Raw genomic sequence first — 27469 nt, 5'->3', positions numbered from 1 at the left:
GTCAGTTTTTCACAAGATGTGCTTTTCAGCCGCCAATTCTCCTCAGCACCGGACGGCCTGGGCCAATCAAGTCTGGTGAAGGCAGCGCCACGGAACATGACCCATCTTCGATTCATGCGCTAAAAAAAGAAAAAGGTACACCAGATTCAAGTATATTGCCGATGCCTTGGTCAACGAAGTACGGGCAGGAAGGGCTGGGATGAAAGCTCCGCCCGTGCCTCTCCGCAGACAGCTGCAGATATTCAGCCCTGAGCTCGGGGCGCCGCATCTGCAGGACAGCCCTGCGGAATAATAACCTCATTCCTTCTGCAGGAAGAGCCTTGATTTTCACAGGTTACACGAGACCTGCATACTACATGTTGAGCCGCGAGACGTTTCTCACCGGTGCGGCATTGCTTCCGCGCGAGCCGTGTCATCCCTCCTCTGCTTGTGCTGGCGGGACTCATAATAATACGAAGTATGATAAGTAGACACTGATCCTGATCCTGCAGGTCTGCCCAAGTTGCCATGACGATTTCGGCGTCAACTTAGTTTGGCCCGCGGTGTGTTTTTCATGCGGTCTAATCGAGTCTAGAAGCAGGGACGGGGAAGCATTTTCAACATTCGAAACAAGCTGAAACATTCCCATAGCATCGACATTGCAAAGTAGAGCCTGGGCCAACTTAGCAGCGATATTATGCATCGTGGTAATGCGCACATGGGATACACATTGTCTCTGGTGGGTGAGGCGCCGTGCCACGATGAGATTAAGGCTGAAAGGCACAACTCAGGCTTAAAATGTAGACTTGAGCCTGGCGACCACTCTGATGGAACATGATGCTCGTCATGAACGGGAAAAAAAAAGGTCACTTGGATGACGTTCTCGGGGATCTACAGACACGTCGTGAGAGCGAAGGATGCAAAATGTCACCACAGTGACACCGTCCGCTACCACCACCCTTGGCTTGCTTCGGCTACCGCACGGGGTTTTGTTCAAATGCAGGACCGAGTGGTGCACACCTCTTTTGTTTTTTAGTCTGGGCCGGACAAGGTTCCAGAGTTGGCAATGGTTTGGTCCGTCAAACCGCCGGGTCGCTGTGTAAACTGACAGTTACTCGCAGCTTCCACTAACTATGTAGGAGGTGCCCACAACCAGCGACATCACCCGCTTGAATCTTCGATCCTGGTGAACGAGGCAGGTTCCTCCGCCAATCTGACACGGAGCTGTTCCTAACGCTGGCTGTATTGGGGCAGCAGGAAAGGAAGCTCAGGGTATTGATACTCCCTAGCTACGGATTACAGGCGATGCGCCCAGCAAAAAGAGAACACGTCAGAGAGACTGCCGCGCAGTCTTGAATTCTGTATTCCCTTTTTTTCAGCCCGTGTCTTGCGCGCACGCAAGTATCAGTATGTCAAATGAGAGGGTTCTTTGGGTTACAAAGAGACCAGCCAGCCACGCCGCGTCGTGCTGGTAATAATGGCCCGACAGGGCTGGGCTACACACCAACGCTAGAGATGAGATTGCAAAGTCGATCCTCGATGCGTCTGTCACACCTCCTTTCTGACTCCCTCGCTGATGCGCTTGATTAGTGGCTCAAGTGGCTCTCTGCAATCACCCCGTGCAATGGTCTAGGGGGCCCTATGTTGCAGTTCACCCGCGACATGCACAAGGGCTCACAACGGAACAGACATCCGTCCGGGACAACATACTACGAATACGTACCAAGCATGTGCTTGCTGGTGCGGGTAGTTCTGTCTGGTGATTAGGTCCGATAAGTGCCCGGGCGACCTTTTGCTTCATCTTTTCTCACTCGACAGAAACTCATCTTGCTTGATTGGATTAGGCTCTCGCAACGGGAGGGTGTCTCGCAGCCTCGATATTGGCCACTGCAACCCAATCCTACCTTGACTTATTGCAATTCCGTGCTCGAAAAGTCGCGAGGTAGCACCGGCCCTACTCCATTTGTGCTGCAACTCCCACGCAAGCGAAGATCAACATACCGCCGTTGCTAGACGAACAGGAGACCAGGAAATGCTGTAGCCTAGAGCTGCCGTCCCCGTTTCTGGCGGGGCGGTAGGAGGGGGCGTTGGCATATGAGGAGGATTCTCACGAGTTTGCACCTCTCAGGGGTGGTGTATCCGTACTCAGTACGGATACGTATCTCGATGGCAACATACAGGTGACACTGGGTCGGGGGAGAGAGAAACATGAGCAAGGCTAGTACTTTTTGCGGCGGAGCAGTGGCCGAAATGCGACGACCAGGTGCCTGGTGTCGGTCGGATCATGATGCCTTGTTTGCCTTTGTCCTTGTCGCTAGCCATGGATTCCCTTGCAAAGGCGCATGCATGGCGGGTAAATCAACCCCCACGTACAGCGGGCACAGGCGCGTGGATGCGACAACCAGATTGCATGCGATATCCGGTCCAACTCAGCCTCTTTGGAAGCGTTTATTTTTGGATCTGCTATATATGCTGAGCGCCGTGTTGCAAAGGAATCCCACTAGGTGTATCGGTACGTCAGCCGGCATTGAGGCAGGCAGACGTCCATGTCAAGTTCATCATGATGCATCACCCACCGATTTGACTGGTATAGGTATGAGACACTGTCTTGCTCATCAGCTAGCAGTCTTTCCCAGCGATCGAGGTACGCTTTGGCAAAGCCTGGAATCATACAAAAACGATGAGGCAGTTGAAACCTGCTACGGGCACGTTGGTACAGACTTCGCTCTTGCATGGCCTCTGGGGTTCAAACTGACGAGAACTCATCTAATCTATACAGTCCAGCTTCCAATCTAGATCTACACCGTGGTGAGGCTCCAAATCAAGTGTTTCAGCAGCTGACTTTGGAATGCTGCCCTCTTTACCAGAGCCTTTTCCGGCTGCCGAAATCTCACAGACAAGCAGTCGAGACCCCGCGATTTCCGTCCCAACGGGAGAATCTGCAACGGCACTGATGTGCGAAAGCCCACCGGGCCACGCAAGACGGGATGTGCATCTAAAATACAGAGCCGCCATCCGGCAGCAGGACAACCAACCTATTACGAGCATTAGCTGAAGGGAGAGGGACGACCAGGGCCGATTCGTTGTTGCCGTCAGTAATGACACGGAACGGGCGGCAAGCTACCGCACCAGCCCCCGCCACATGATGTGACAAAGGACAAGAAAAAAGGAAAGACGGGATTGCGTTGCCCTTTTTCGCCGTTGGCGTTTTTTTTCTAAATTTACACACTCGCAAGGCCATCTTCTTCTCTGCTGCCCACCAGCGCGTGCTGGCGCCTGCATTACGTATGCCTTCTAGGTCAGGGCCAGCCACGAGGCCACGAGCTTTTGTGTGTGTTGTCAACCCAGGGCCCTGACTCGGACTGGCTTCAACTCCACAGCCGCCCCAGCTTCTTGTCGAGGCCGCGCGGCGCCTATATCGACTGCAAGAGAAAAGGGGAAATTATGCTTTCTAATGAACCATGGCACCGCGCAATGTTCTTTACAGGGTAGAGTTTGAAGCTTTTGATGGTCTTTCTTGTAAGGATCCCTCGGTGCAGGTTGTGCTGACATGGCTGCGCAGAGGCGTTCAGCCCTTGCTGTCGTTGTCAACACTGTCCGGCGGTGAAGCTGATACCTTGGTTGCATGCTGGTCAAGGTGAAAAATAGCTGAAGAAGAGCTGAGGAAATGTTTCATCTGTCGTAATATCGCCTCCTCTCCAATTGGGGGCGTTGAGTTATCTCCTTGCCAAGGAGTGACGTCCGTCCCTGGCATCCGTCCGCGGTCTAAGTTTATGATGGGAAAGACGATGGTGCTTGCAAGCCGAGGGACGCCTGCTTTTGCATTTGATATTGATGCAATCAAGGCAATTAGCTACCCCCGGTCTCTTGCAGAGCACGCGTGGTCTTTCCTCTCCATTCGACCGGGGCCTACGTCCTCGATGCCACTTCCCTAATAGTCCTTGGATGCCCAACCTGACTTCGATCCCTTGCCTTTGCCCGGCGGTCACCGCACGAATACGAGAAAAAAAAACAGACACAGGTCCATTCTTCTGTGTTCCCGGCAACTCTCGGCGATAGCGTGCCCAGCTCCCCTGGAACTTCGTATCGATCCCCCGGGGTGTTGATGAACGAGGGTAGCCACGCAGGCTGTGTAACCGCGGCCCGTCTAGTCCAAGACGGTTTTGTTATAACTATGCCTTTTGATTTAATAGCCAGAAAGAGGAACCCTAGATGAGCGCTTGACAGCCAGCAGGCCAGTCAAGGTTACCCTCCTCGTCGGGCCCCGACGCTGTCCCATGCCAAGGCGCAAAGCAGCAAAGACGAACGCAAGTGTGATGGTGAGAGGGCAGTGCTGGCTGTAGAGTTTTCACAGCCTCGAAAGGATCGACTACCATTGTGTATGTAGACGAAGCCTAACTGCAACGTCGCCCCCGTCTTCTCACAGTGAACAGCTTCGCAAGGGCCTGGTCAGGTTCGTGTTCTGGTCCCCTTTTACTAAGCCCCCCCCCCCCGAACCCCCAGCGGCAGACCGCTCATTGAAGAGGAATTAGCAAGGCGGCTTCCCGTCCAAATAGGCTATCGGGGAGCGTGACAGATGGTGCGCGACGACTGCCAGTTGTAGACAAGGGCATGCGCGATGCTCAACAGAAGGGACGTAACATGTACGGTGGTAATTGAGCACCGTCTTCCATAAAATGGCGGGGAGGAAAAAGGTTTACGCATCGCTGACTCTATACTGTGGTGTCTTGTACGCTTGCAAATGCGTAAAATGTGAAATTGCATTCGTCGTACCCCAACTATCTGTTCGTGACTTTCTATTTTAACCCAGATCGATGCCTATCCCAAACGCCCGAAATCAATGAAAGTTTTAAGAGTTTTCGTTTTGTATATCAACACGTCAACACACGAAAGAAGCAAAAACCAACATGCTGAAAAAAAAAAAAAGAAACGGAAATCAGCCAACCCATCTACGGGCGCTGCGGAAGAGACGAATCCAAGGTCCAAACTCGCCCCAGGTCTCAGCAGCCCCGTCGGGGATGTAACTGCCGATGCCGGCCATGATGGTGCGCTCAGGGTGCGGCATCATGGCCACGAAGCGTCCGTCCCTGCTCTGCACGCCGGCGATGCCGCCGGGGCTGCCGTTCGGGTTGAACGGGTACTTCTCCGTGACGTTGAGGCGGTTGTCAACGTAGCGCATGGGAATCATGCCAGCACCCTCGAGGTGCTGGTACGAGTTGGGCGAGCCGAACAGGGCGCGGCCCTCGCCGTGGGCCACGGCGACCGGAAGCGCGGAGCCGCTCATGCCGTGGAAGAAGACGGAGGGCTTCGACTCGTCGACCTCGACGCGGACCATGCTGACGCGGCCCTCAAACTGCTGCGAAGCGTTGTCGACAAAGTTGGGCCAGTGCTCCGTGCCAGGGATGAGAGATTTGAGGCGTGTGAGCATCTGGCAGCCGTTGCAGATGCCGAGGGCAAAGGTGTCGGGGCGGTTGAAGAAGTTGGCAAACTCGCCGCAAGCAGTCTTGTTCATTAGGATAGACTGGGCCCAGCCATTGCCGGCGCCGAGAACATCGCCGTAGGAGAAGCCTCCGGGGCAGGCGAGACCGACAAAGTCATCCAGGGCGCGGCCGCCGAGAACATCTGTCATGTGAAGGTCAACCGCCTCAAAGCCCGCAGCACGGAAGGAGTAGGCCAATTCGGCGTAGCCGTTAACACCCTGCTCGCGAAGAATAGCAACACGGGGAGGCTTGGAGAACATTCCAGTGATCGATTTGGTCAAAGGCATGATGTTCTCGGACGGGGTGAAGCTGAGCTTGTATGAAATACCAGGGTCTTCGTTGTCATCGATGAGAGAGAACTCAGAGTCAGCACCAGCAGCGGTATCGCGTAGGCGCTGCAGAGCATACGAAGTCTTGCTCCACCACTTCTGCATCTCAGCACGATCGAGCGTGGCAAATGGAGTAGCACCGTAGCGGATAGACAGGTTCTGCTTGGACTTGGCCTTCACAGCGCCAAACTTGCGAATCAGTCCGGGAGGAGGACCACAGGTGGCGAAGCAACGCTTGAAGTTGGTCTCATCAGACTTGCGGATCTGGAAGACGGCACCGAGTTCCTCATTGAACAGAGCATCAATCATATCGGCCGGGCTACCAGTCTTGGAAATGCCATCCATCATAATATCCACGCCGCAGCGACCAGCAAACATCATCTCGGCAACGGCCGTAATGAGACCACCGTCAGATCGGTCATGATACGCGAGAACAACTCCGCTCTTATGAAGTTGATCGAGGGCATCATAGTAGTCTGTGATCATATCGAAGTTCTTCATGTCGGGCGCTTCATTACCAATAGCACCCAGAGACTGGGCCAGGGCAGAGCCACCCATAGCTTTGCGACCTTCGGCGAGATCCACAAACATGAGAAGAGTCTCCCCCACATCCTCGACGCGGCGGAGCTGAGGCGTCCATGTATTCTTGTAGTCCTCGACAACAGCGAACGCCGAGATGGCGACGGAGATGGGGGCAGTTACACTCTTGGAATTTTCGCCGTTTCTCCAGACAGTCTTCATCGAGGTAGAGTCCTTACCAACAGGAATACTGATATTCAGCGCCGTGCAAATTTCCATGGCACCATGAACAGCCTCGTAGAGGGCAGCACCTTCACCTGGGTGGCTGACAGCAGCCATCCAGTTTGCAGAGAGCTTGACACGACGCAGGTCGCCCATGACATCCGAAGCACCGAGGTTCATCAACGATTCGGCGACCGCCATGCGGGCCGAAGCAGCCGGATCGATGAGAGCAATGGTCGGCTTTTCGCCCATCGCCATGGCCTCGCCAGTCTTTTGGTTTCCGCCAATATGGAAAGAAGTAGCAGTGACAGCGACGTTGGAAACGGGAACTTGCCACGGTCCAACCATCTGGTCTCTCGCGGACAGGCCACCAAGGGTTCTGTCGCCGATTGTAATGAGGAAAGACTTGGAGCCGACAGCAGGAAGATGGAAAACGCGTTCCACAGCCTTGGACAAAAGCTCTTGAGTTGACAGACCGGTTCCGTAAGCCTTCTCCAGGCTTGCAAGGGCTTTGAAGGGAGCAAGGGTTGGCTTCTTGGAGGTGACAGTTCGCTTCAGCTGTCTCTTGGGGGGGAATAGAGCATCCATGGGCAGATCAATGGGGCGAGGATATTCCTTGGACTCGCGGTCGGTAAGAACAAGGTTGCTTGTGCCGTTTGAAGCCTTGGAGACAACGGTACCAACGTCAGAGAAGCCGCATCGCTCTCTCTGGCAGATGCTGGTGAAGCGATTCATATCGTCGGCATTGATGAGAAGAACGTAACGCTCCTGAGCCTCGTTGCACCAGATTTGAAGGGGGCTCATGCTGCGATCAGCACTCTCAACTTGACGCAGTTCAAAGTTTCCACCAAAGCCAGCATCCTGCACAAGCTCTGGCAAAGCGTTGGAAAGACCGCCGGCGCCAACGTCATGAATCATAGCAATAGGGCTCTCACTGCCGAGAGCGCAGCAGGTGTTGATTACCATCTGGGCACGTCGCTCCATCTCGGGGTTGCCACGCTGGACACTGTCAAAGTCAAGGTCGGCGTTGCTTTCACCCGTAGCATTGCTCGAGGCGGCGCCACCACCAAGACCAATCAGCATAGCAGGACCGCCAAGGACAATGACATGGGCGCCATCGCGGACAAAGCGCTCCTCTTTGAGAGCGTGTTCGGGCCGAACAGTACCCAGGCCACCGGCAATCATGATGGGCTTGTGGTAGCCACGCCATTCGGAAACGTCCTTTGCATCTGTAGTTTCAGTGGCATCGGAAGGAGTGAGCAGAGTACGGAAGACGCCAGTAAGGCATGGTCGACCAAACTCGTTGTTAAAGCGGGCGCTACCAATGGGGGCTTCGAGCATAATATCGAGACTGCTGGCGTAGTGAGCAGGTCGGCCAATGTCTTTTTCCCAAGGAGCAATGTGGTCGGGGATGAGTAGATCCGAGACCCAAAAACCAGCAAGGCCGGCCTTGGTCACGGAGCCTCGGCCTACAGCGCCCTCGTCTCGAATCTCACCACCAGAGCCTGTGGCAGCACCGGGGAAGGGTGAAATGGCGGTCGGGTGGTTGTGAGTCTCGACCTTGGCCAGAATATGAACAATTTCGGGCGTAAGCTTCCAAGTGCCAGTGGAGTAGTCGGGCGACCAGTAGTTGGCCGCCTCGCCCTGCAACACGGCCGCATTGTCGCTGTAAGCCGAGATGGTGTAATCCGGAGTCTTCTTGTGAGTCTCCCGGATCATCTGGAACAAGCTCTTGTCTTTCTCAACACCATCAATGTTCCAGGATGAGTTGAAAACTTTGTGGCGACAATGCTCCGAGTTGACCTGCGCGAACATGAACAGCTCGACGTCGTGGGGCGAGCGACCGAGCTTCTTGAAGACGCCAACTAAGTAGTCCATCTCGGATTGGTCGAGGCTGAGACCCTTTGCCTTGTTGTAGTCGGAGAGGACGGCAAGGGGGTCCTGGCCATCAGCAAAGATGTCGACAACCACGAGAGGGGAAGGTAAGCCTTCGGCAAACATTGTCGCGTGGTCTGGTTGTGTGCGGTCGAAGATTTCGGTCATTCGGTCGTGGAGGATGTCGCGGAAGGCAGCAATCTGCTGCTCGGTGGCGGGCTTGTCGAATTCGATCATGATACGCTTCCCGCGCTCAATGCGGTTGACTCCCTCGCGCAAACCACAGACATGGGCGATGCTGGTGGCCTTGGAGCTCCATGGCGAGATGTATCGCGGGGTAATGTACAGGGTGAGTACATTGGCGCTGGTCTCATCAAGCGGCGCCTGTCGGTTGCCAAAGTCCTGCAGAAGCTCGTTGATCTTGTTGAAGACGACTTCAGATTCATTCTTGAGATCGAGATAGTAAAACCAATCGCCCTGCAGCTGCTTCACGGTAGCATCGGCGGCCGTGCCAATACGGGCCCGGAGCTCCTCCAGGTCCGAGGCCGTGAAGCAAGAACTGCCAACGAGAAACGAGTGATGCATATTTATAGCGGCAGAGATGCCAAGCTACCAGCACGACACCTATTTCAAGGATGTAGATCTGAGATGGCAAGAATATTGCGCTGGACGCGGGTGATGTGAGGTACGAGTCATCTCCATCTGCCCCTCCATATTGTTGAGATGCTATGAGGGGCCCTTAAAAAAATTTCGCCGCCTGCCCAATAACGGCAACTGCAGCATCGCGGGGTGGCAGAAAAAAGATGCAACCAATATATTACCCCGCGACAGACTGCTCACGCATCGAAAATTTAAAATGATCGATTCAAAGGTTATTCCTCGTTTTCCTCACTTGGCACGATTTAAAATTGGGTTGTTTCTCACTTGCAATGCAGTCAGTCTAGCGGAGTCGGCCAAGTACCCGGTACCTTTCCTTCACCTCCGGCTCCATCTGTAGAAATTCTTGCCTGGCCTCGGCTCTCGGGACCTGACCCAGACAACTACAATAGCATATATCAACAGAACACAAAAGCACATAGCGATTTGTCGTTTTATTTCTCATTTTAGCACAGTCCTTGCGAGTGTCAGCCTCCCGTTTCTACGTTATCATATAGCACTCCTCGGCAAACTCGACGTCGGCATTCACCATGGCGTACAGCCCACTCAATATCCCAGACAACCTCTACGTAGGAGGGTAAGTCAAATCTCGCAACTTCATACGCTCACACATAATAACACACATCACCAGCCTCTGGGCGCTCCAGCGCTCCGATCAGCTGTCGGAAAAGGGCATCACGCACGTACTATCCTTGTATGGATTCCCTCCCGGTTCTCTCAAAAACTTCAAGAATGAGCCATGGACCGAATATGGAAAGCAATATCAGCACCTCAGTATCGATATTGACGACGTCGAAGAGACCGACATTCTAATCGAGTTTCCGAAAGCCGTCAAGTTCATTGAGGGCGGCCTCACCAGCGTCAGTCAAACCGGCCAACCAGGTGCTGTTTTTGTCCACTGCGCTGCGGGGAAATCTCGTTCAGTCTCTTGCATTATAGCCTTCATGTTGTGGAAGTATCCCAACAAGTTCGATCCCTCCGCTGTATCGGGTTCTCCCCAAGCACGGACAGAGACGGCCAAGGAAGCGGTCAACGCAGCTCTTACCCTTGTACGACAAACACGACCCATGGCAGAGCCTAATGATGGCTTCATGGAGCAACTGCGCATGTGGTGGACAATGGGGTGCCCGGAAGACGTGGAAGAACAACCAATATATCAGCGCTGGGCGTATCAGCGAGAAGTCAGCGAAAGTCTGGCTGTGGGACAGGCTCCCTCCCGACTCCGATTCGAGGACGAACAGACCGGAAAGGTTGAGACGTCCGGATCGAGCTTGCGCTGCAAGAAATGCCGCCGTGTACTTGCGACCTCACAATTTATCGCCAAGCACAGACCTGGCGACGGCTCAACCAACTGCCAGCACTTTTTTATCGAACCATTGAGCTGGATGCGCCCGGAATTAGAACAAGGAACTCTCAATGGTCGATTGACTTGCCCCAATGATCGTTGCGGCGCCGCCGTTGGTCGCTACGATTGGAAGGGGTTCAAGTGCACATGCGGTGCCTGGCTTACGCCCGCATTCTCGTTGCAGCGAGCTAGAGTTGACGAAGCTGCTGTAGCTGTGTCTGGTCCTGGTGGTAATTTGGGTATTCGACTTCCCCCTGGTTCTGGCCGCGGGAACCTCTAATCGTACGCCCCCTCAACTCCTGTTCCTAGGCTATTAGAATTCGAGTAATACAGCCCGCTATGGAGAAGGTTTCCGGACCTCGAAAATAATAAAAGTTGACCAAAACCCCAGGCCTATGACTAAAAGTGTGTCTTTTACGACCAACGCCGAGGCACCTGTCAAAAGTGACGGGGTGAGGGCTACGTGGTCGGGTCTTATACCGGCGACTTTTTGGGCCTACACTCCGTACCTCGCCACGAGCCGAAAGCATCTTGGTACTACTGTTTGCCCACCTCCTTTGGGGTTCTTTGATAATAATCGCACTTTTTGATTAAAGTTAATTTTTCTATTCGCCTCATGTTATTTCATGTCGTCCTCTCGTCCTCGAGGCAGTTTCTAAATATAGTGCTTGAGTAGGTATCTTGATGTGGGCACAAGTTTTGTGATCCGCGGGGCAAGAAGCTGCAGCTCCATCACCATTTTGGCCTCGTATTCCACCTTCTCTCTTGGCTGCCTTTTTTTACTGGACAAGGCGGCGGCGGGCGTGCAGATACAGGAGACGCTTTGCAGCTGCAGCGGCGCGCAATTGCATTCGAAAGTGGCGCGGGACAGGCCACGGGCCACCAGAGCCGTACCCTCCGTGAGTGCCGTCGCCGCGAACACGCTTGTAAGAAAGATGACGACGGTCGGCACTGCCACCATCTTCATCGTCGTTTCGTCGTCGTCGTCGTCGTCGTCGTCGTCGTCGTCGTCGTCGTTGTTGTTGCCGTTGTCGTCGGTGGCGGCGGCCCTGTGCTGGTGTTGCTGTTGCTGTTGTTAGCCTACCAAAGACACTTGTTAGCAGAGCAGTGGATTAATATATTTTCAATAGTTGTGTGCCAGCTGCCAGCTTCTGGTGTGCTAGTTGCCAGCTTTTGGTGTGCCAGTTGCCAGCTCGCCTGCCCAGCGGATTACTTTATCTTAAAGGTTGATAGTAGGAGGCAGCTCCCCGTGGCGTTTGTTACCTATATACACATTGCTCTTACTTTTGCGCCGAACACCACAACCCCCCGACACGAGCACGTATCTAATTTGTAGCATCAGCCTACTTCGACGGCGGTGCTGTTGGTACAGAGGGAAAATATCCCGGCTGCGCAACCCTTTCCCGGTCTCTTTTCGCAGCCCCCGCTTGTCGTTTTCTTTGTAGACGCTGCTGGTAGAATGCACTATCGTGACATGGTTAGGCCATGATTTCCACGCCGCACAGTAGGTAGAACTCACGGCTTCAACTCGAAGGTCCGAGCCTCTTCTTCTTTGGGTGTTTCGCCCTCATCTTCGTCCGTTGATTTCTGTATAAAAATTGGTTAGCCCATGTAAAAACATCACGTAGTAGACTAGGTCGTACCTTTTTATCCGCATCATCATCCTTGTCTGTCTTGTCTGGCTTATTTTTGTTATCCTTATCCTTGTCCTTTTTGTCTTTCTCTTCCTTCTCTTCCTTCTTTCGTTGCTTTTCCTCGTACTCCTTCTTTAATTTCTCCTTCTCGGCCTCCAGCTCTCGCTCCCTTTTGGCTTTGACGGCCTCTTCATCAATCTTTGGCGTGCAAAAGTAGCGATCTTTCAAGTGCACCGCGCAGACGTAGAAAAAGTCCTGGGATATTATTACTATACATGCCTTCGCATTTTAATGTTATTCTCTATTTTCCCGCTCTCCTTACTTTGCTATCGGGCGTAATGAGCACAGACGTACTCGTCTTGTAACAGATGTCGCATGATTTTGCGGATGCCTCTGCAACCTTGCGATGGTTGTATACGTTGGGAAATGGGGCTGACATGGTAATGTTGAAGAATTTACTCCTTTGTCACCGATACATATGGTACAGGATTTTCGCAGACCTTTTCGTAAAGTTGTTGTAATGTTGAAAGTCGGCCCAATGCCCCGCGATCGTGAGCAATACAGATGACTAATAATCCGTCATCGAGTGCCCAACTACCCTACGAGACGGCCTTGAGTCGCTTATCATAGCGTTTGATTAGAGGGTTTAAAATAAATGGACCGCAGCATTTTTGTCTATCATGGCATTTGAAGCTGTGGTCATTCGATATTTTTTATGAAGGCTTCAATGACGTATAATATCATCATCTTCAATACGGGGCTCAGGGCTTTCAGGACAGAAAGGGTTCATGCAAAACTGGACCTGTTTCTATCGTCACCACACGTGAAGGAACTTTTCGATTGAGAATAACAAAATACAACTAGAATAAGATATCACTTGGCCTTATTTATGATATTGAACGAGACTTCTGTGTCTCGGATTCTAGGCCCTGCCCGATTGCGCTTTGTGCCCGGGCGGCCAGAATACATCCACTACGATACGATGGTTTGGTTGCGGATTAAACTTGTGCTTCAGCGGGGCTTGCGCGACACCTTGCACACGGGCGGAGCTCACTCGGGCTGCACTATTGGCTGGCAAGGGGGAGGATAGCCGCCAATGGCCCTTCTCACTGACGTCGCGTTGCCAACACCAAAAAATAGGTCCAGGCTTGTTGGAGTAGGCAATTGCGTTTTGCTCTTTGTCCACCATCCTCTCTATTTCTGCAACATTGTCGCGATCGCTTCTAGCACGATACATTCGCGAGAAAATAACAATGGAACTGGACTGGGAACGCCTCAACGCCATATTCAAGCCCCGTCAGGATATTCTCGATGGCATAAAGAGATGCGCAGGTGAGCAAGCTGCCAATTGCGCGGGTGGCCCTCGCTGATTTGTTAACTTTTCGTCCAGAAACACCTGGAAAGGTCGCCTTGTTCAATGAGATTGCGTCGCACGTCCACGCCAAACTTTCGGATAATGGAGAGCCTGAGGCGAAGAGACGAAAGGTTCAGGCTGGCGGCAGCACCAATGGGGTCACGAATGGCTCCTCCGCAGCTGGGAATCCGGCCGACGACCCTATCCTTCTGCAGGTAAAAGAGATATCAGTCTCAGTGCCGCAGAGGAAAAAGTTTGAGCTATGCTTCACACAAAATTACCTATACGCCCGCGCGCCAGGAACAGCAGTCCCTATCCAGGGCATGACCTATGCCTGGACCGACATTGGTTGGTTCCCCCTTTTCCATTCTTACCCCCCTTTCTAACTATCTTCAAAGAATTTGCCTTTTATCTCCCTGTCCCCGAAAAGGCGCAGGTACAACACAACTACATCCTGTTCCCGCGCGGCTCGACGATACCCCCCAAGTCCGGACCGGCGACCATCGAACCGCTCGTCTTCACAGTCCCCGCCACGGCGCCCAAGGAGGGCACGGTAGCGGGCAGCGAGGCTGGCTCGGCCGCGGCCGTCTCGGACACGTACAAGGCCCTGTTCCACTGGGCACTCAGCCGACGCCTGCGCGCCGCCGGCAGCGACGTCACCATCGTCGCGTCGGACCCCAACAAGTTCCACAGCATGGTCCGGCAACCGCACCGGCCCAACGAAAAGGCGGTGCATGTAAGCGGGTTCCGCGGCTCCAAGGATGGCTACCTGTTCTTCCTGGAGAACGGCATCCTGTGGGGCTTCAAGAAACCACTCATCTTCATCCCGCTCAAGCGCATCGCCGCTGTGAGCTACACCAACATCCTCCAAATCACGTTCAACATTGTCGTCGAGGTATTTCCCGAGGAAGGGGGCGAGGTAGATGGGGCGGACGGCAACGAGGAGTATGAGTTCGGTATGGTGGACCAACAGGACTACGGCGGCATCGACGACTACGTCAAGCGCAACGGCCTGCAGGACCGCAGCATGGCCGAGCAGCGCAAGGGCAAGCTGCAGCTGGCGGAGAACAAGGCCAAGAAGGGCGCCAACGGTGAGGCAGAGGCGGAGGGAGACGGCATGACGGAGCTTGAGAGGGCCGCGCTGGGCGAGGACCTGGATGACGACGACGAGGATGAGGAGGACTACAACCCCGGCAGTGATGATGGGAGCGATGGATCGGGAGAGTCTAGTGAGGAGGACGATGACGATGATGACGATGCCGGCGAGGATGACGAGGAGGGTGAAGGAGCCGGCGACGAAGAAGAGGAGGATGGAGAGGGCGAGGAAGCCAAGGATCTGTCGATTAGATAAAAGCATGGTTTGGTGTTTTTACTGTTTGGCGTAACAATGCTGGCGTTGGATTAAGGACTGGATGGGATCTCTTTCATGTACGGGTCAAATATACGAATTGCATGTAGTGTTTGTCTGGTTCCGGCTCCGAGATGCAAACGTGTTTCGCACTAGCATTTGCCCCATTAGTGGACGATACTACTCTCAGAAATCGAGGATATAGTCTTTATTTCTTGTCTCCTTGCAGTCGTACGTTAGACATGAGCGACGTTGGGGCGCGGGTAGCGATCATCAACCAAGGAGGTGGGGCATCCAACACCACAGTAGTAGTGCAATCTCACGGCTTTCTTCAACTCAACCTCGGACAAGAACCCCTCTCCCATACGCCCCGTCTGCATTTTCATGCCCAGGTGGTCCTGCATCAGCGCCCTCTTCGTCCCCCTCGTCGCATGCATCGTCGCGCTGTTCCTCTTCGGCAACCCCCCGGCTCGCATCATCTCATCCGCAGCAACCCCGTTTGCACCTCCCTCTCCCGCCGTCGCCATGTCGTCGATCCGCCGTACCGCGCCCATGGTCTTTACGCCGTCGGGCAGGCACACGGCGACCGTCATCTTCATCCACGGCCTGGGCGACTCGGGCCACGGATGGGCCGACGCGGTGCAGCACTGGCAGGGCCGGAACAACTTGAACCACGTCAAGTTCATCCTGCCGCACGCGCCGGCGATTCCCATCACAATGGTACGGTCCTAGCCCAACGCCTGCGTATTGCAGCTCAGGAATTAACACGGTATAACAGAACGGAGGGTTCCAAATGTCTGGGTGGTTCGACATTGTGAGTTGACCTGCGGACGAAGGAGGATGGACGGGTCAGTTTTCTAACGCGCGCGCGCAACCACAGAAATCCATCGACGCCCTCTCACACCTCGCTGGCGGCGCTACGCCCGACGAGGACGAGCAGGGCATCGAGCTGTCCCGCCAGTACATCTACTCGCTGGTGCGCGACGAGGTGGCTGCGGGGATCCCGTCGGAGCGCATCGTCGTCGGCGGGTTCTCGCAGGGCGGCGCGATGAGCATCTACGCCGGGCTGACGGCGCCCGCGCCGATTAAGCTCGGCGGCATCGTCGGCCTCTCCTCGTGGCTGCTGCTCAACCGCATCTTCAAGGACCGCGTGCCGGCCGACAGCCTAAACCGCGACACGCCAGTGTTCATGGGCCACGGAGACCGCGATCCTCTGGTGCTGTACCCGTTGGCGCAGGCCTCGGAGAGGAAGCTCACGGAGCTAGGCTACAAGATCTCGTTCAAGACGTATCCGTAAGTGGACTTTTTTGTTCTTCAATCGGACCAGGAATGGCAACGGGGAAAACGAGAAGACTAACGGAATTGCAACACACGTAGGGGCATGCAGCATTCGGCCTGCATCGAGGAGCTCAGCGACGTCGAGGCGTTCTTGCAGACTCGTCTGCCTCCACAGGACAAGTGATTTGGTAGGTAGGAAGTATCTATGATGGAGGGCATGGAAGACAGCGCGGTGACTTTGAGGTAGATGGAGGTAGACTTTAAAAGGCTTCGTGATTTCAATTGCATGCTGTAGCTGTGAGTGCGTGCGGACGAAGAAAAGCGCATGCGAGCGCCTTGCCGCCTATCCCATTGTTTTGCCGCCAAAGATGAATCCGGTGCTAAATACGCACGTTTGGGAGGAGAAATCATACACCACCAGCCTGCTCAAAAGGCCGACTGTGAGGACGATCTTGGCCAAGACACGAGGCCGGAAAAATCTACTCTGTGTCCTCGCCGTCCATCCTACGCTCTAATGATGCACTTTGAATATACTCGTTTTATCACAAGGGCGATTGGTCAGTTCCGTTAGGGAACGGCTTGCGTACTTGACAGAGATGCGACAGAGGTGTGAGGATGGTGGGCCTTCCGCGCACGGGGTAGGAAAGACTTGAAGAGAGCGTGTTTCGCAGTTGGGCAGGCTAGGGGATGGATGATGGGCGGGAAGAGGGATGCCGTTTCATGGAAAAATGTCACGACATGTCAAAACACCCATCTTTGAGAAGACGGCTGACAGAAGTTCGGTTGAACGGATCGAGGTGAAGTTTCGGGCAGTGCAAGTTCTGCAGAGTGAGTTGACGGGGCTCTGGGGCTGCAATGCTACCTCTACGTTGGCGGGTGTAATTAATAAGTGCACGCGAGCGGCCTGCAGACGAGTATCGGAGGATGTGGCTTTGGGTTGCCGTGGCTGGCCGAGCTGGACGACGGTGAGTTGTCAATGGTATGAACCTGCTGGAGAGTTCTATCTGTCCGTTCACATTAGGATGTGTAACTTGATGAGCCACCGGGAATGTCGGCCGTCACAACCCAAAAAGTCCCTCGGTCTTTAGCACCCGCAATTCTCTCTTTTTGCTTTTCCCTATCACGCATTTTTCAGCCCTGAGAGCGGGCATCGGCAAGTAGTTGCCGCTGGTACAGTCCAGCGGAGGCTCGTCGTCGCTACCCGGTCCTAGGCGGACGGAGCAACCCTATGATAGCACAGCAATATGCATTTATGATTCAGTTAGCGCACCCCATCTGGAGAAAGATGCGGCTTGTCAGTTGTCACAAGAGCGGGAAAAAGAAGACCGCGAAGAAAATGACAAGCCATGCTCATCCTGCCGGCACAGAGGTGGAACGAGCCCCTGCCTTGGCTGCTTGGTTGCCGTGCCGTGAAATCCGGGATCGCCATCCCCCTCCTCTTCCTTGTGTGTTGCCTTGTATGATAGGCGAAAAAAATCCCGATGCCAGCACACGATTCATAGGGCACCTTCATTTATTTTGGTAGAGGGAGAAACGGCTAGAGAGTCAGATGCTTGTGGGTTGGGGGAGGCATGCCTAGTTATGCGTGTCAGTGAGTTTGGGCAGAGGCGTGCCGGAGAGCCGACAAAGATCAAACCTGACAACTGCGGTGTGATGATGCGCGACATGTGAGTGGTGGTTTCTGTTGCCTTTTCTCGGCGGGTTTTCTCGATACTGATAAGTTTATACGGTGATGGCTAACTATTGTTTAGATGCTGCATCGGGAGCCGACGACTAGTGGGGGGACGGAGCCTTAAACTGGCGAGTGTAAGCGGGCGCATGGCAACTTTGTGCCGACCAAAGACAACTAGCCAGAGCTTGTTGGAGTTTGATTCTTCTTCCACATCTTGATCTTAGATGGCGCAACGGAGGGAACGGCATCGTTGCACCAGTGCAAGGGATCCGCCCAGGAGGTACTGGACTGGTCTTAGTCAGGCGGCCGACGTCGTTCAGCTCGGTTTCAACGCAAGGAGGGAGTTGAGGAGGAGCTGCGGTGATGGTTGGCGAAGGAATAGCCAATAAAGATGTCGTGTAAAAATATAGAAGAAGTGATTTGCGAATTATTACAGAACCCTCAGATGCCACACGGACTTGCACAGTCAGTACTTCGTAATATTTGGGACGCTGACGACGATGGGTGCCTCCGCCCGGGCTAGCGGCTTCGTTGCTATCAGTAATAAATCGGAGTCTCGATTGCAAGTAGGCACCCGGCACACTGGAAACATGTCAATACTAGGGAAATCCTGACGAAGATCATAGGCACAGATACCATATCTTGGTACGGATACCCTGTGCGAATAATGCCAAAACACATCTGCCGCCTGGATCCAACTCCGTTGCGCGGAGGCAGACGACTTATCTGGGTGACTCGCGCACCGCCGTAGCACCTCGCTTCCATGTCTTGCATTGGCCGCTGTGCAGGCAGAATTCAGACTCGAATCTGCATTTTAGTCATTCATAGTGGAATTCTGCTGGTCATGATGCCAGATGATCTCGCCAAGCCCAAGCCCAGCCAGCCTGCCATGCCTTGTTGATGGGCACTGGGGACTTTTTGTGTCGGGGAACGGATAATGGCAGATGGGCTTCCTTCAGACTGGGCCAAGTGGGGCGCTCTCGGCCACCAGCTGCCGAGGCGGGATCCACTGGGCATTGGCGCAGACAAGTTTGCAGTGGCTGTCTAGTAAATTGTCCGCTAAAAAAGACATCTTGGACGCTTGTTCGCTGCCGGTTGCTGCTGGCTACTGCTGTTTTCTAGCACTCGCCTCACCAACTCAACCGCTGTAAGCCTTAGCATCGTCCCTCGGGGCCCTGGAGCGCCCGTCCGCCCGTCCCTCTCCTGCAAGCCACTGTTCAGTCCCGACCCGTTGCCTCTCGCCACTTGCCTTTCCACGGGAGGCTGCCTTGCTTTGTTGCAGCCTTCCATCGCAGCCATGAGCTGGTGAAAATCCAGTAAAACCACTCAGCCCACGCACTTCCCCAGCACCACAGGACCGCCTAAAAGCCCCCAAACCTGCGCCCCCCCCTCAACGACCCCCGTTATTGGCCCTACCCTTCTCGTCTCCTTCTGGACCCAGTCCGTCCCCCCCCTCCCCCCAGTCCTCCCGATCAATTCCATCCAAATCTATCTCGTTAAAACCATCATCTCCCTATCCATTCTCTCGCCTTGCATTTCTCCTGCGCCCTTTCGCAGCCCGACTCTGAGCCGTCGCTGGCATACATGCCCGTCTGAAGGCCTTCCCACGACCGCCTGGCTCGCCCCATCATTCGACCGCCGACGACTCTTCCGGCGACAATGCGTGGCCACTCAGAGAAGCCAGTCGCCGTCCCCGAGTCGGACGGCGACCACGACGCCTACGTCCCGACCCAGCGCATCGACGAACTCGATCCCGAAAAATCAGAAGCAGGCTCTAATGTCGTAAGTCGCTCTCGGCAACACGCACATTTTCCCGCGGCTCCCGATCAATCGTCGTCCTGAGATACGACTCTGCGCAGACCATCTCTCATACAAGAGGAGAGGGTAGGGAGGGAAAAAAGTAAGCAGTAAAATCGCTGACCGCTCGTGCCTCCGCGCCGCAACAGGAGCCCTTCTCGTATGAAGAAGACGACGAACAAGATTTGTCTCGCCATGTCCGAACCGATCTCAACGTCACCGAAGATGACCTGCTCGAGGCCAAGGAACTCGCCTCTCGCTACACACTCGAACAGGTCCGCGACATTATGGTCCGCATCTACCGCATTCATTCTCGCGATCCCAATTTTCCCACGGCCGTTGTCCAGAAGATTAGCGCCTTCCTCGATAATGAAGACGTCTTCAAGCATCCCGAGCTACATCAGCACCTCATCTCTGAGATGAGACTCGAGGCCGCCCTCGTCACCTCCAATAGCCCATACGCCGAAGTCCGTGCTGTCGTCAGCAACAAGGACGACCCCACGACGCCCTCATCCACCATCCGAAGTTGGGCTATCGGATTATTCTTCAGCGCCCTGCTCGCTTTCGTTAATCAACTCTTCGATATTCGCCAACCCGCCATCCGTGTCATGGCCAATGTCGCTCAGCTCCTGGCTTATCCGGTCGGCAAGGCCGCCGAGAGATGGCTTCCCGACGCAGGCTTCACCCTCTGGGGTATTCAACACAGCTTAAATCCCGGCCCCTTTACTCGCAAAGAGCACATGCTTATTACCATCATGGCTAACGTCGCCTACAATACGCCCTATACCAACTATATTATCTGGGTGCAATATCTGCCGCAATATTTCAACCAGCCCTATGCCGCTCATTTCGCCTACCAGATTCTCATTGCGCTCGCTACTAACTTTATCGGCTATGGAATGGCTGGAATTTGCCGACGCTTCTTGGTTTACCCCTCGTACTGTGTCTGGCCCGCATCGCTCGTTACCATCGCCCTCAACACAGCCTTCCATACGCCAGGCAACCCGCCCGTCATGGGACCTTTTGGCAAGATATGGCGCATCTCGCGCGCCAATTTCTTCTATCTGATGTTTGGCGCCATGTTCATTTGGTTCTGGTTTCCGAACTATATCTTTACTTCGCTTTCCAAGTTCAACTGGATCAGCTGGATCCTGCCGCATCACCGCGATCTCAACGTCATCACTGGCATCAACAACGGCCTGGGTCTCAACCCTTTCCCTACCTGGGATTGGAACGTTTTGCTGTGGGATTCGGCCGACCCTCTGATGGTGCCCTTCTTCAGCACTCTCAACCGTTTTATCGGCGCATTCGTCTCTATGTGGATTGTCTTGGCTTTCTGGTATAAGAATGTCTACAACACTGGCTACCTGCCCATCAATACAAATCGAGTCTACGACAACACAGCCAAGCTGTACAACATTTCGCGCGCCATCAACGACCGTGGCCATCTCGACCCCGCCAAGTACGCCGCCTACTCGCCACCGTTCCTCGGCGCCGGTAACGTCGTCATCTACATGTTCTTTTTCGGCATCTACACATCGACGCTAACGTACGCCATCCTGTACCACCGCAACGAGATCTTCATGGGATTCAAGGCCTTGTTCAACAGCTTCCGCAAGAAGACGCCACTCGAGGACAACCACATCCTTGACGTGCATAATCGCCTGATGAAGTCGTATAAGGAGGTGCCCGAGTGGTGGTATATGCTATGCCTGGCGTGCGCCATCGCCCTTGGTATCGCCGGCATCGCCGGCTGGGACACACACACATCCCCTGGTGTCGTCTTTTACGGCCTCGCGCTCTGCGTTGTGTTCGTTATCCCGGTCGGCATTATTAAGGCCATGACGGGTATTGAGGTAACGCTGAACGTCCTAGCCGAGTTCATCGGAGGCTCGTGGGTCGACGGGAATGCGCTGGCCATGAACTACTTCAAGTCCTTTGGGTATGTCACCTGCGCCCACGCCGTCTGGTTCTCCAACGACCTCAAGCTTGCGCACTACGTCAAAATTCCGCCACGGCAGACTTTTGCCGCCCAGATGATTGCCACACTCGTCAGCACCCTCGTCTGCATTGGCGTCCTCAACTTCCAGATGCTCAACATCCGCGCCGTCTGCACCGAGGACGCGCGCTACAAGCTCACTTGCCCCGGCGTCAACACCTTCTTCACTGCCTCGGTCCTCTGGGGTACTGTTGGGCCAAAGAAGATCTTTGGTCACCAGGGCCAGTACAGCGAGATGCTTGTCGGCTTCCCCCTCGGGGTCGTCATCGTCGTTGTCTTTTGGCTACTCAACAAGAAGTTCCCTCACTGGGCCTGGACACGCCAGATCCACCCCGTCGCCATCATGTACGGCGGCATCGTCTGGGCTCCTTACAACATGTCTTACATTTGGCCCTCGGTGCCCATTGCCTATTTCTCGTGGATTTACCTCAAGACTCGCTACGTCGGTCTGTGGTCCAAGGTACGTTTTTGCTTCCATCTGTCCTTCATTTGAGCACCCTTCTAACTGTGCCTAGTACAATTTTGTGCTTTCCGCGGCCTGGTCCTGCGGCATCGCCATCGCGGGCATCATCATCTTCTTCAGCCTGCAGTACACCGAGGTCGAGTTTAAGTGGTGGGGAAACCTAATCTCAGAGCAGGGCTGCGAGGACAACTCGTGCAACTATAAGAACCTCGGCGACGGCGAATATTTTGGCCCCCGCATAGGCGAGTTTAACTGATCTACGATACAAGAGCGCACCCCTTCTGTCTTTGCTCTCATGGATACGATTTTGTTTTTATATACATTACCGGAGTTTTGTCTTCTACCTTGGCTGTTGCGCTGGGAAAAGCACTCTGGGAAGTGCTTCTGATTTGGTTGTTCCTGACTCGGGCTTTATATCGATTATTACGCATTGGGAGTTAGGATTCATGTTTTGGAAACGTCATTTGGAACTGTAAATCTGTCTTTTTATGTTATCTGTTTTACGTGGCCCCTTTCTTCTTGCTTACTGGGACCGTTTGTATGTATATATGGCATCAACAGACGAGCAAAGACGTTGAAATGACTTGATTCGCACTGCGCGTAGAATTTGACTGCCCAACAAGGTCTACGCCCGCGTTAACAAGGATATCGAATATAAATTAAAGAGAACCGTTTATGCCACTTCTAAGAGTACACGATACAGCGTCCACAGAACTGAAAACCCATCCACGAACGCGACAGAGCCCACCAACACAATACTTCCACACGCAAATATACTTACATTCAGATGCTACTTACTCTCTCAGTCCAAGCGTAATAAAAAACACAACAAGAAACGAAAAAGGTCCTGGTATAATTGCCAACCGCCCATTCAAAATGATGCATTCACTTAGTCATGTCAATCCCTACTTGAAATTGATCACTTCATCGTCGTCCACTTCTTCGATGTTTGTGCGGCGAATGCCCTCCTTCGCTTCGACTGGACCCGTGCTGCGGCTCGCTTTCGCATCGCCGCCGGTCGCTGGGGGAACAATGACTTCGCCCTCGTCCTCATCGGCCTCAGCGTCGTCCGTCTTGCCCGATGCCGCTGTCGTTTCCGCCCGAGAGCCAAAGGGCCAGAGACCGCTGAGACCGCGGGCCGCCTCTTTGACGGGGTTCACGGCCAGCGGCTTTAGGAGCACTCTTTCAGGCGTCGTCTCCTCGTCGCGAGCGCCGCTGCTACCGCCACCTCTTTCGTCCTCGGCCATGGCAAAGTCACCAAACTCCTCGTCGTCTGAGTCGTCTTGGTCAACAGCGCCGGCACCAGGGGCCTTGCTTACAACGTCGCGCCACCACGCGCCACGGCCGCCGTGATGGGGCTCATCGTCGTCTAGGTCGTCGTCCAGGTCATCATCGTCGACATCCGCAAAGGGATCCGTCGCGTTACGTGCATCATTGTCGTCATCATCGTCATCGTCCTCGTCCTCGTCGTCAAAGCCATTGAAGGAGCCGCTGAAGGCCGCGTTGTCCTCTCTGCTTTTTTGGTGCATAGCCAGCCTCGCCGCGAGCTGAAGCCGCGCCCGCGACGGCGGAATATTCAGTGGAGGAGGAGGCGGAGGCGGCGGTATTGATGGTGGGTCAAGAGAGCCACCATGCTCAGCGAAGGAGCGAAACTAAATGAACAATATCGTTAGCAGCCAGCACCAAGGCAAAGTCTTGACTAGGCGGACAAGGCAACACAGATCCGTTCAAGCTGCGGTATTGAGTTTCCCCCGTATTCTATCCGTATTCGTACAAATGTGGCCTTGCACATGTTCCATCTCGACAACTTGTCCAGAGGTGCAAAGGTCGTGGTTTGTCCGACTTAGACCCTTTTCACATGCATGACTATTGGCTCATAGTTCCATCTCTTCATCATCATCATCATCCAACTTCAAGGGCCTATCGCCAAAATATCCCCGTATATGGGGCACCCCATCTTCGTAGGAGATATTGGGTCCGCTAGACTCGCCCGCTGCTTCCAGAACTGCGTTGTCTCTGTCTCGAGTCGGTTCGTGACTTACCTCTGTGTTGATGTCTTCATCTTCGCCCTCCCCATCGTCGTCATCTTCGTCACTGCTGCTCCCAAATCCGGATATCATGGCGCCTCCGCTGATTGCAAACTGTCCCATGCCGCCGCCAGTGTTGTCACTGAGTTCCATGCCGCCATTCAAGCCGGCTTCTGCCAGTGCGGTGGCGCCTGCTGGTGTGTTACTCAAGCCAGTGAGGCCACCGATACCGCCGGGGCCGAGACTGTGGCGCTGGCCAAGTGCAACCTCGGGCCTCACGCCGCCGAGAATAGCATTGTCCCGCTCACGGGTTTCTGCGAGTGCACCCTCGACGTAATTGATCCAGCCTGCACTCATCACCCTGTCCAGGACAGTCTCAGACAGCAGCTCGGGTGGATGTCTTTCGGTAAACTTGACAACTTCCTCAGCAATTAATGTGAGATGGCCCATGTAGCCCATGCGGGTCTTGGTCTTGGCCTGAGATTTATCGCTGGCTTGCTGGCCCTCGATGATGGCAGTCGTAACGTCTGCGGCCTCGAAGAGAGATACAGCCAAAGTTGGGTTGTAGCCTCGATCCATAGGGCCATTAAATACTTGCTGAACCACATCGTAGACAACATTATGCAGAAAATTGTTCCATGGGTATTTAAAGAAAAACGACTGTATTGTGTCAGCACTGGCAAGACAATGATAATGGCAGGGAACCAGCTTACCAAAATAGTGGGAACAACGCGGTGCTCAACAAACTGCTGCTTCAAGTAGTCTCCCACAACAGGCTCGCCCGGCATATCTAGTTCTGGGGCAGCAGGTACCTCGGGAACATGGGCAATGATAATTTCAGATGGTTCGGTGTCCTGCTGCATATCATCCCACGCAGGTCTTTCACCTTCAGCGGGCGGTTCAGGGGCAGGTGGTGCAGAGAACAGTGGCGCAGGGGTATCTTCGGGGTGTGGTGAGAGTTCTCGAGCCAGTGAAAGCGTGTCGCTGGGAGAGGCGACATCCAATTTACTGGTGTCTCTCGTAATGCTATCAACAGCTGTTGCAGGGCTTTCTAGCTTAGCCTCCTGTTCTGCGACGGAGCTTTCCGAGACTGTTGGAACTTCGAGATCGGACGTTCCGGATGGGGCCTCTGGTCTATCATCAAACTCGGCAGAGGGCGCCTTGATGGGCGACAGAGGTGCAACAACGAGCTCGGGGTTCTCGTACTGCTGCTCAGTAGCCCTTGTGGAATCCAACTTCGGGGATGTAAGGGGTTCATCAACAAAGTCATCGTTATCTTTCAGCGCTGCAATGCTTGATTTTTCTTGCTTTTGGGCTTCTTCCGTCGCAGCATCTACTTCTTCGAAGCCGTCCTCATTAGGGTTCGTGACTTCAAGACGTCTGCCTTCAGTAGGCATTCCCTGCCGCATTGTCAAATTGTCGCTAGCAGTATCGTCATCGCGTGCAGGGAATAGCAGCCCGGCTTCTCTCATGCGCTGGCGCTCTGAATCGCGCGCAGCAATGAGTTGCTCCGACCCGCTTTCGTTGAGAAGGCCCATGTTGCTGCAGTGCAGAAGCTCTGCCATAAGTTCGCAAGTCTTGAAGCGGTCAAATCCCAGCGGCTCCAGTTTTTCGCCAAATGTTGACGCGAGACCTTTGGCCTGTGCAGGGCCTTCCATTATCAGGCTCATGAAATTGGGCACGTTGTCTGCGAATAGGCGGAGGAGAGTTCCAAGATAGATGGGATCGCGGCTGGAAGGTTCATTTTCGGCTTCGGCAAGCACGTCAGGATCGTAGTCAGAGTTGTTTTTGCGAATGACTTCAATGATGATGCCAACGCCAACGGTAAGGGGGTTTCCACCGTGAAGCATGTATCCAACAAGTTGATCGACGCACTCTTTAGAGACTAGTTGGCGGGTGAGCTCGTTCGGCCCGATGCATTGTTGTTCATTTTGTGAAGCATTGGCAGATATGGTGATGATCGCTTTGATGAAGTCACCAGCAGCGGTTTGAACGACCCAGGAGTGCTCGGGGCTGATGAAGGAGAGAAGCGTCGAGATGATGTCTTTTGAGTAGAGCCACTCAACAATGCCGTGGCCGCCTTCGGTACGGTCCATGGCAATAATCTTGAGAAGCAGGTCCATAATCATGGGGCACTCAACATGTCGCAGCATGTCAGGGATGGCGTTCGGAAGGCTTCGCAGCAGCTCGATCATCTCCTCTGTTTTCTTCTCGAAGAGCGACTCGTTAACCTTGGTAAAGTAGCTGGCCTGCAGCGGGTCGAGAGGAGCGGGGCGGGACAAGAATTCCCAAAATGCCTTGATGAGCTGCTTGTTGTCTGTGAGGGACTCGTAGATGGACCAGGTGTCGGAGCTTAAAACCTCGGCGGCGACCAGCGCGTAGTGGTTGCGCCGCTTCTCTTGTGCGGGATCGTCAGCTCCGGCCGAGTCGGTGTTGCGGGAGGATGCCCGAGGACGAGAAAAGGTCATCAGGCGATTCCTTCCGCGCAAATCATCCTGGTTGTCTTGGGAGGTCTCGAAGGTAGCGAGCTTGGGGGCGACGACGTATTCGAGCAGGCGCTTGAGGATGGCATCTTCGCGGAGATACTCAATGAGCTTGGAGTTGTGCTGCTTGAGTTCTTGGATGAGGTCGGACTCGTCGAGAAGCTCCTCGAGGGTAAAGTCGGTCTTGTCAAGGATGGTGTCGATGGTGGAGATGTTGGCGTAGCCGCCAAACCTCCAAAACATGGTGATGGTTCGCTGCGCGGGCGACGCCGGGGCAAGCAGGAGCGAGCGCCGGCGAGGAGGGGAAGGCGGGAGCAGAAGCTGAGGAGGCGGACCAGAGTCGGGCTACTGGCCGGCGGGTGCTTCGGGTGTCTGGCGCCCGCGGTGCTTGCACAGGCGATGGCGTCGAGATCAGGGGCAACGGCAGGACACAGTCTGGTGGGCGGGCATTCGGCTCGACACGAGGTGGTGGTGGTGGCGCGGCGGTCGGTATTGGGTCCAAAGGGGTGCAGTCAGTGCAGGGGGGGAAGGGTGCGGCTGGCGTCAGTCCCAAGATTAGTACATATGCTCGCGACAAGGCACAGCAGGAGGGCCGTCTAGATCATTCCGGGAGAGGGTTGGATGGCGTCGGGATAGGATGCAGGGCAGGGGCAATGAATTGCGGTTGCGGCGCGCGACGAGATGGGTGTCGCGTGCGTCGATGCGGCTCGCGATTGTGGTTTGTGAGAGATGGCAAAGGGAGGGAAATATAATGGTCATGGTTCGTGGAGACGGCAGAGAGAGGACAGGGCGGGCGGGCAATGTGCCGCACAACAGCATGGAAGTTGGTTCGAAGCTGGCAGAAAGCTGGTACAATAGACTACTGACAGACGCTGCAAAAGCCCCATCCTTCAGGGTTTTCAGGGCACGTTGGCGCCCATCGAATGGGGCTTATAGTGGACCATGCGCTAAAAACCCAGGCACTGGACTCATCAGCCAACAAAGCTCACTGGGCCTGTGCAGCTAAAC

The 27469-nt window shown here is 54.4% G+C and overlaps 7 protein-coding genes across 7 annotated transcripts; 4 read left to right on the top strand and 3 right to left on the bottom strand.

The window, feature by feature from the left end:
* Positions 1-4915: 4915 nt before the first annotated feature.
* Positions 4916-8989, bottom strand: ISF_04981 (phosphoribosylformylglycinamidine synthase; the record flags this gene model as incomplete). The annotated part of the gene is made up of 1 exon (XM_018848586.1): positions 4916-8989. One exon carries the CDS (start codon positions 8987-8989, stop codon positions 4916-4918), a length of 4074 nt encoding a protein of 1357 aa, XP_018704312.1.
* Positions 8990-9591: 602 nt separating this feature from the next.
* Positions 9592-10686, top strand: ISF_04980 (Tyrosine protein phosphatase, dual specificity, 12; the record flags this gene model as incomplete). Its single annotated transcript, XM_018848585.1, has 2 exons — positions 9592-9638; positions 9693-10686. The coding sequence occupies 2 exons, from the start codon at positions 9592-9594 to the stop codon at positions 10684-10686; spliced, it is 1041 nt and encodes a 346-aa protein (XP_018704311.1).
* A 375-nt stretch (positions 10687-11061) lies between these two features.
* ISF_04979 (hypothetical protein) lies at positions 11062-12479 on the bottom strand (the record flags this gene model as incomplete). The annotated part of the gene is made up of 4 exons (XM_018848584.1): positions 11062-11455; positions 11926-11993; positions 12050-12295; positions 12363-12479. The coding sequence occupies 4 exons, from the start codon at positions 12477-12479 to the stop codon at positions 11062-11064; spliced, it is 825 nt and encodes a 274-aa protein (XP_018704310.1).
* An 814-nt stretch (positions 12480-13293) lies between these two features.
* ISF_04978 (hypothetical protein) lies at positions 13294-14745 on the top strand (the record flags this gene model as incomplete). Its single annotated transcript, XM_018848583.1, has 3 exons — positions 13294-13372; positions 13431-13742; positions 13793-14745. 3 exons carry the CDS (start codon positions 13294-13296, stop codon positions 14743-14745), a joined length of 1344 nt encoding a protein of 447 aa, XP_018704309.1.
* A 381-nt stretch (positions 14746-15126) lies between these two features.
* ISF_04977 (acyl-protein thioesterase 1) lies at positions 15127-16204 on the top strand (the record flags this gene model as incomplete). Its single annotated transcript, XM_018848582.1, has 4 exons — positions 15127-15462; positions 15521-15556; positions 15623-16035; positions 16120-16204. 4 exons carry the CDS (start codon positions 15127-15129, stop codon positions 16202-16204), a joined length of 870 nt encoding a protein of 289 aa, XP_018704308.1.
* Positions 16205-19351: 3147 nt separating this feature from the next.
* On the top strand, positions 19352-22207 carry ISF_04976 (oligopeptide transporter; the record flags this gene model as incomplete). Its single annotated transcript, XM_018848581.1, has 3 exons — positions 19352-19474; positions 19639-21948; positions 22004-22207. 3 exons carry the CDS (start codon positions 19352-19354, stop codon positions 22205-22207), a joined length of 2637 nt encoding a protein of 878 aa, XP_018704307.1.
* A 649-nt stretch (positions 22208-22856) lies between these two features.
* ISF_04975 (SIT4 phosphatase-associated protein) lies at positions 22857-26704 on the bottom strand (the record flags this gene model as incomplete). The annotated part of the gene is made up of 3 exons (XM_018848580.1): positions 22857-23603; positions 23994-24638; positions 24692-26704. The coding sequence occupies 3 exons, from the start codon at positions 26702-26704 to the stop codon at positions 22857-22859; spliced, it is 3405 nt and encodes a 1134-aa protein (XP_018704306.1).
* Positions 26705-27469: the final 765 nt, after the last annotated feature.

This window comes from Cordyceps fumosorosea (assembly GCF_001636725.1).
Source record: "Cordyceps fumosorosea ARSEF 2679 chromosome Unknown scaffold_11, whole genome shotgun sequence".
In the NCBI taxonomy this organism is placed as follows: Eukaryota; Fungi; Ascomycota; class Sordariomycetes; order Hypocreales; family Cordycipitaceae; genus Cordyceps; species Cordyceps fumosorosea.
Note: the sequence above shows the minus strand (reverse complement) of the source record. Positions and strands in the feature narration are given on the sequence as shown.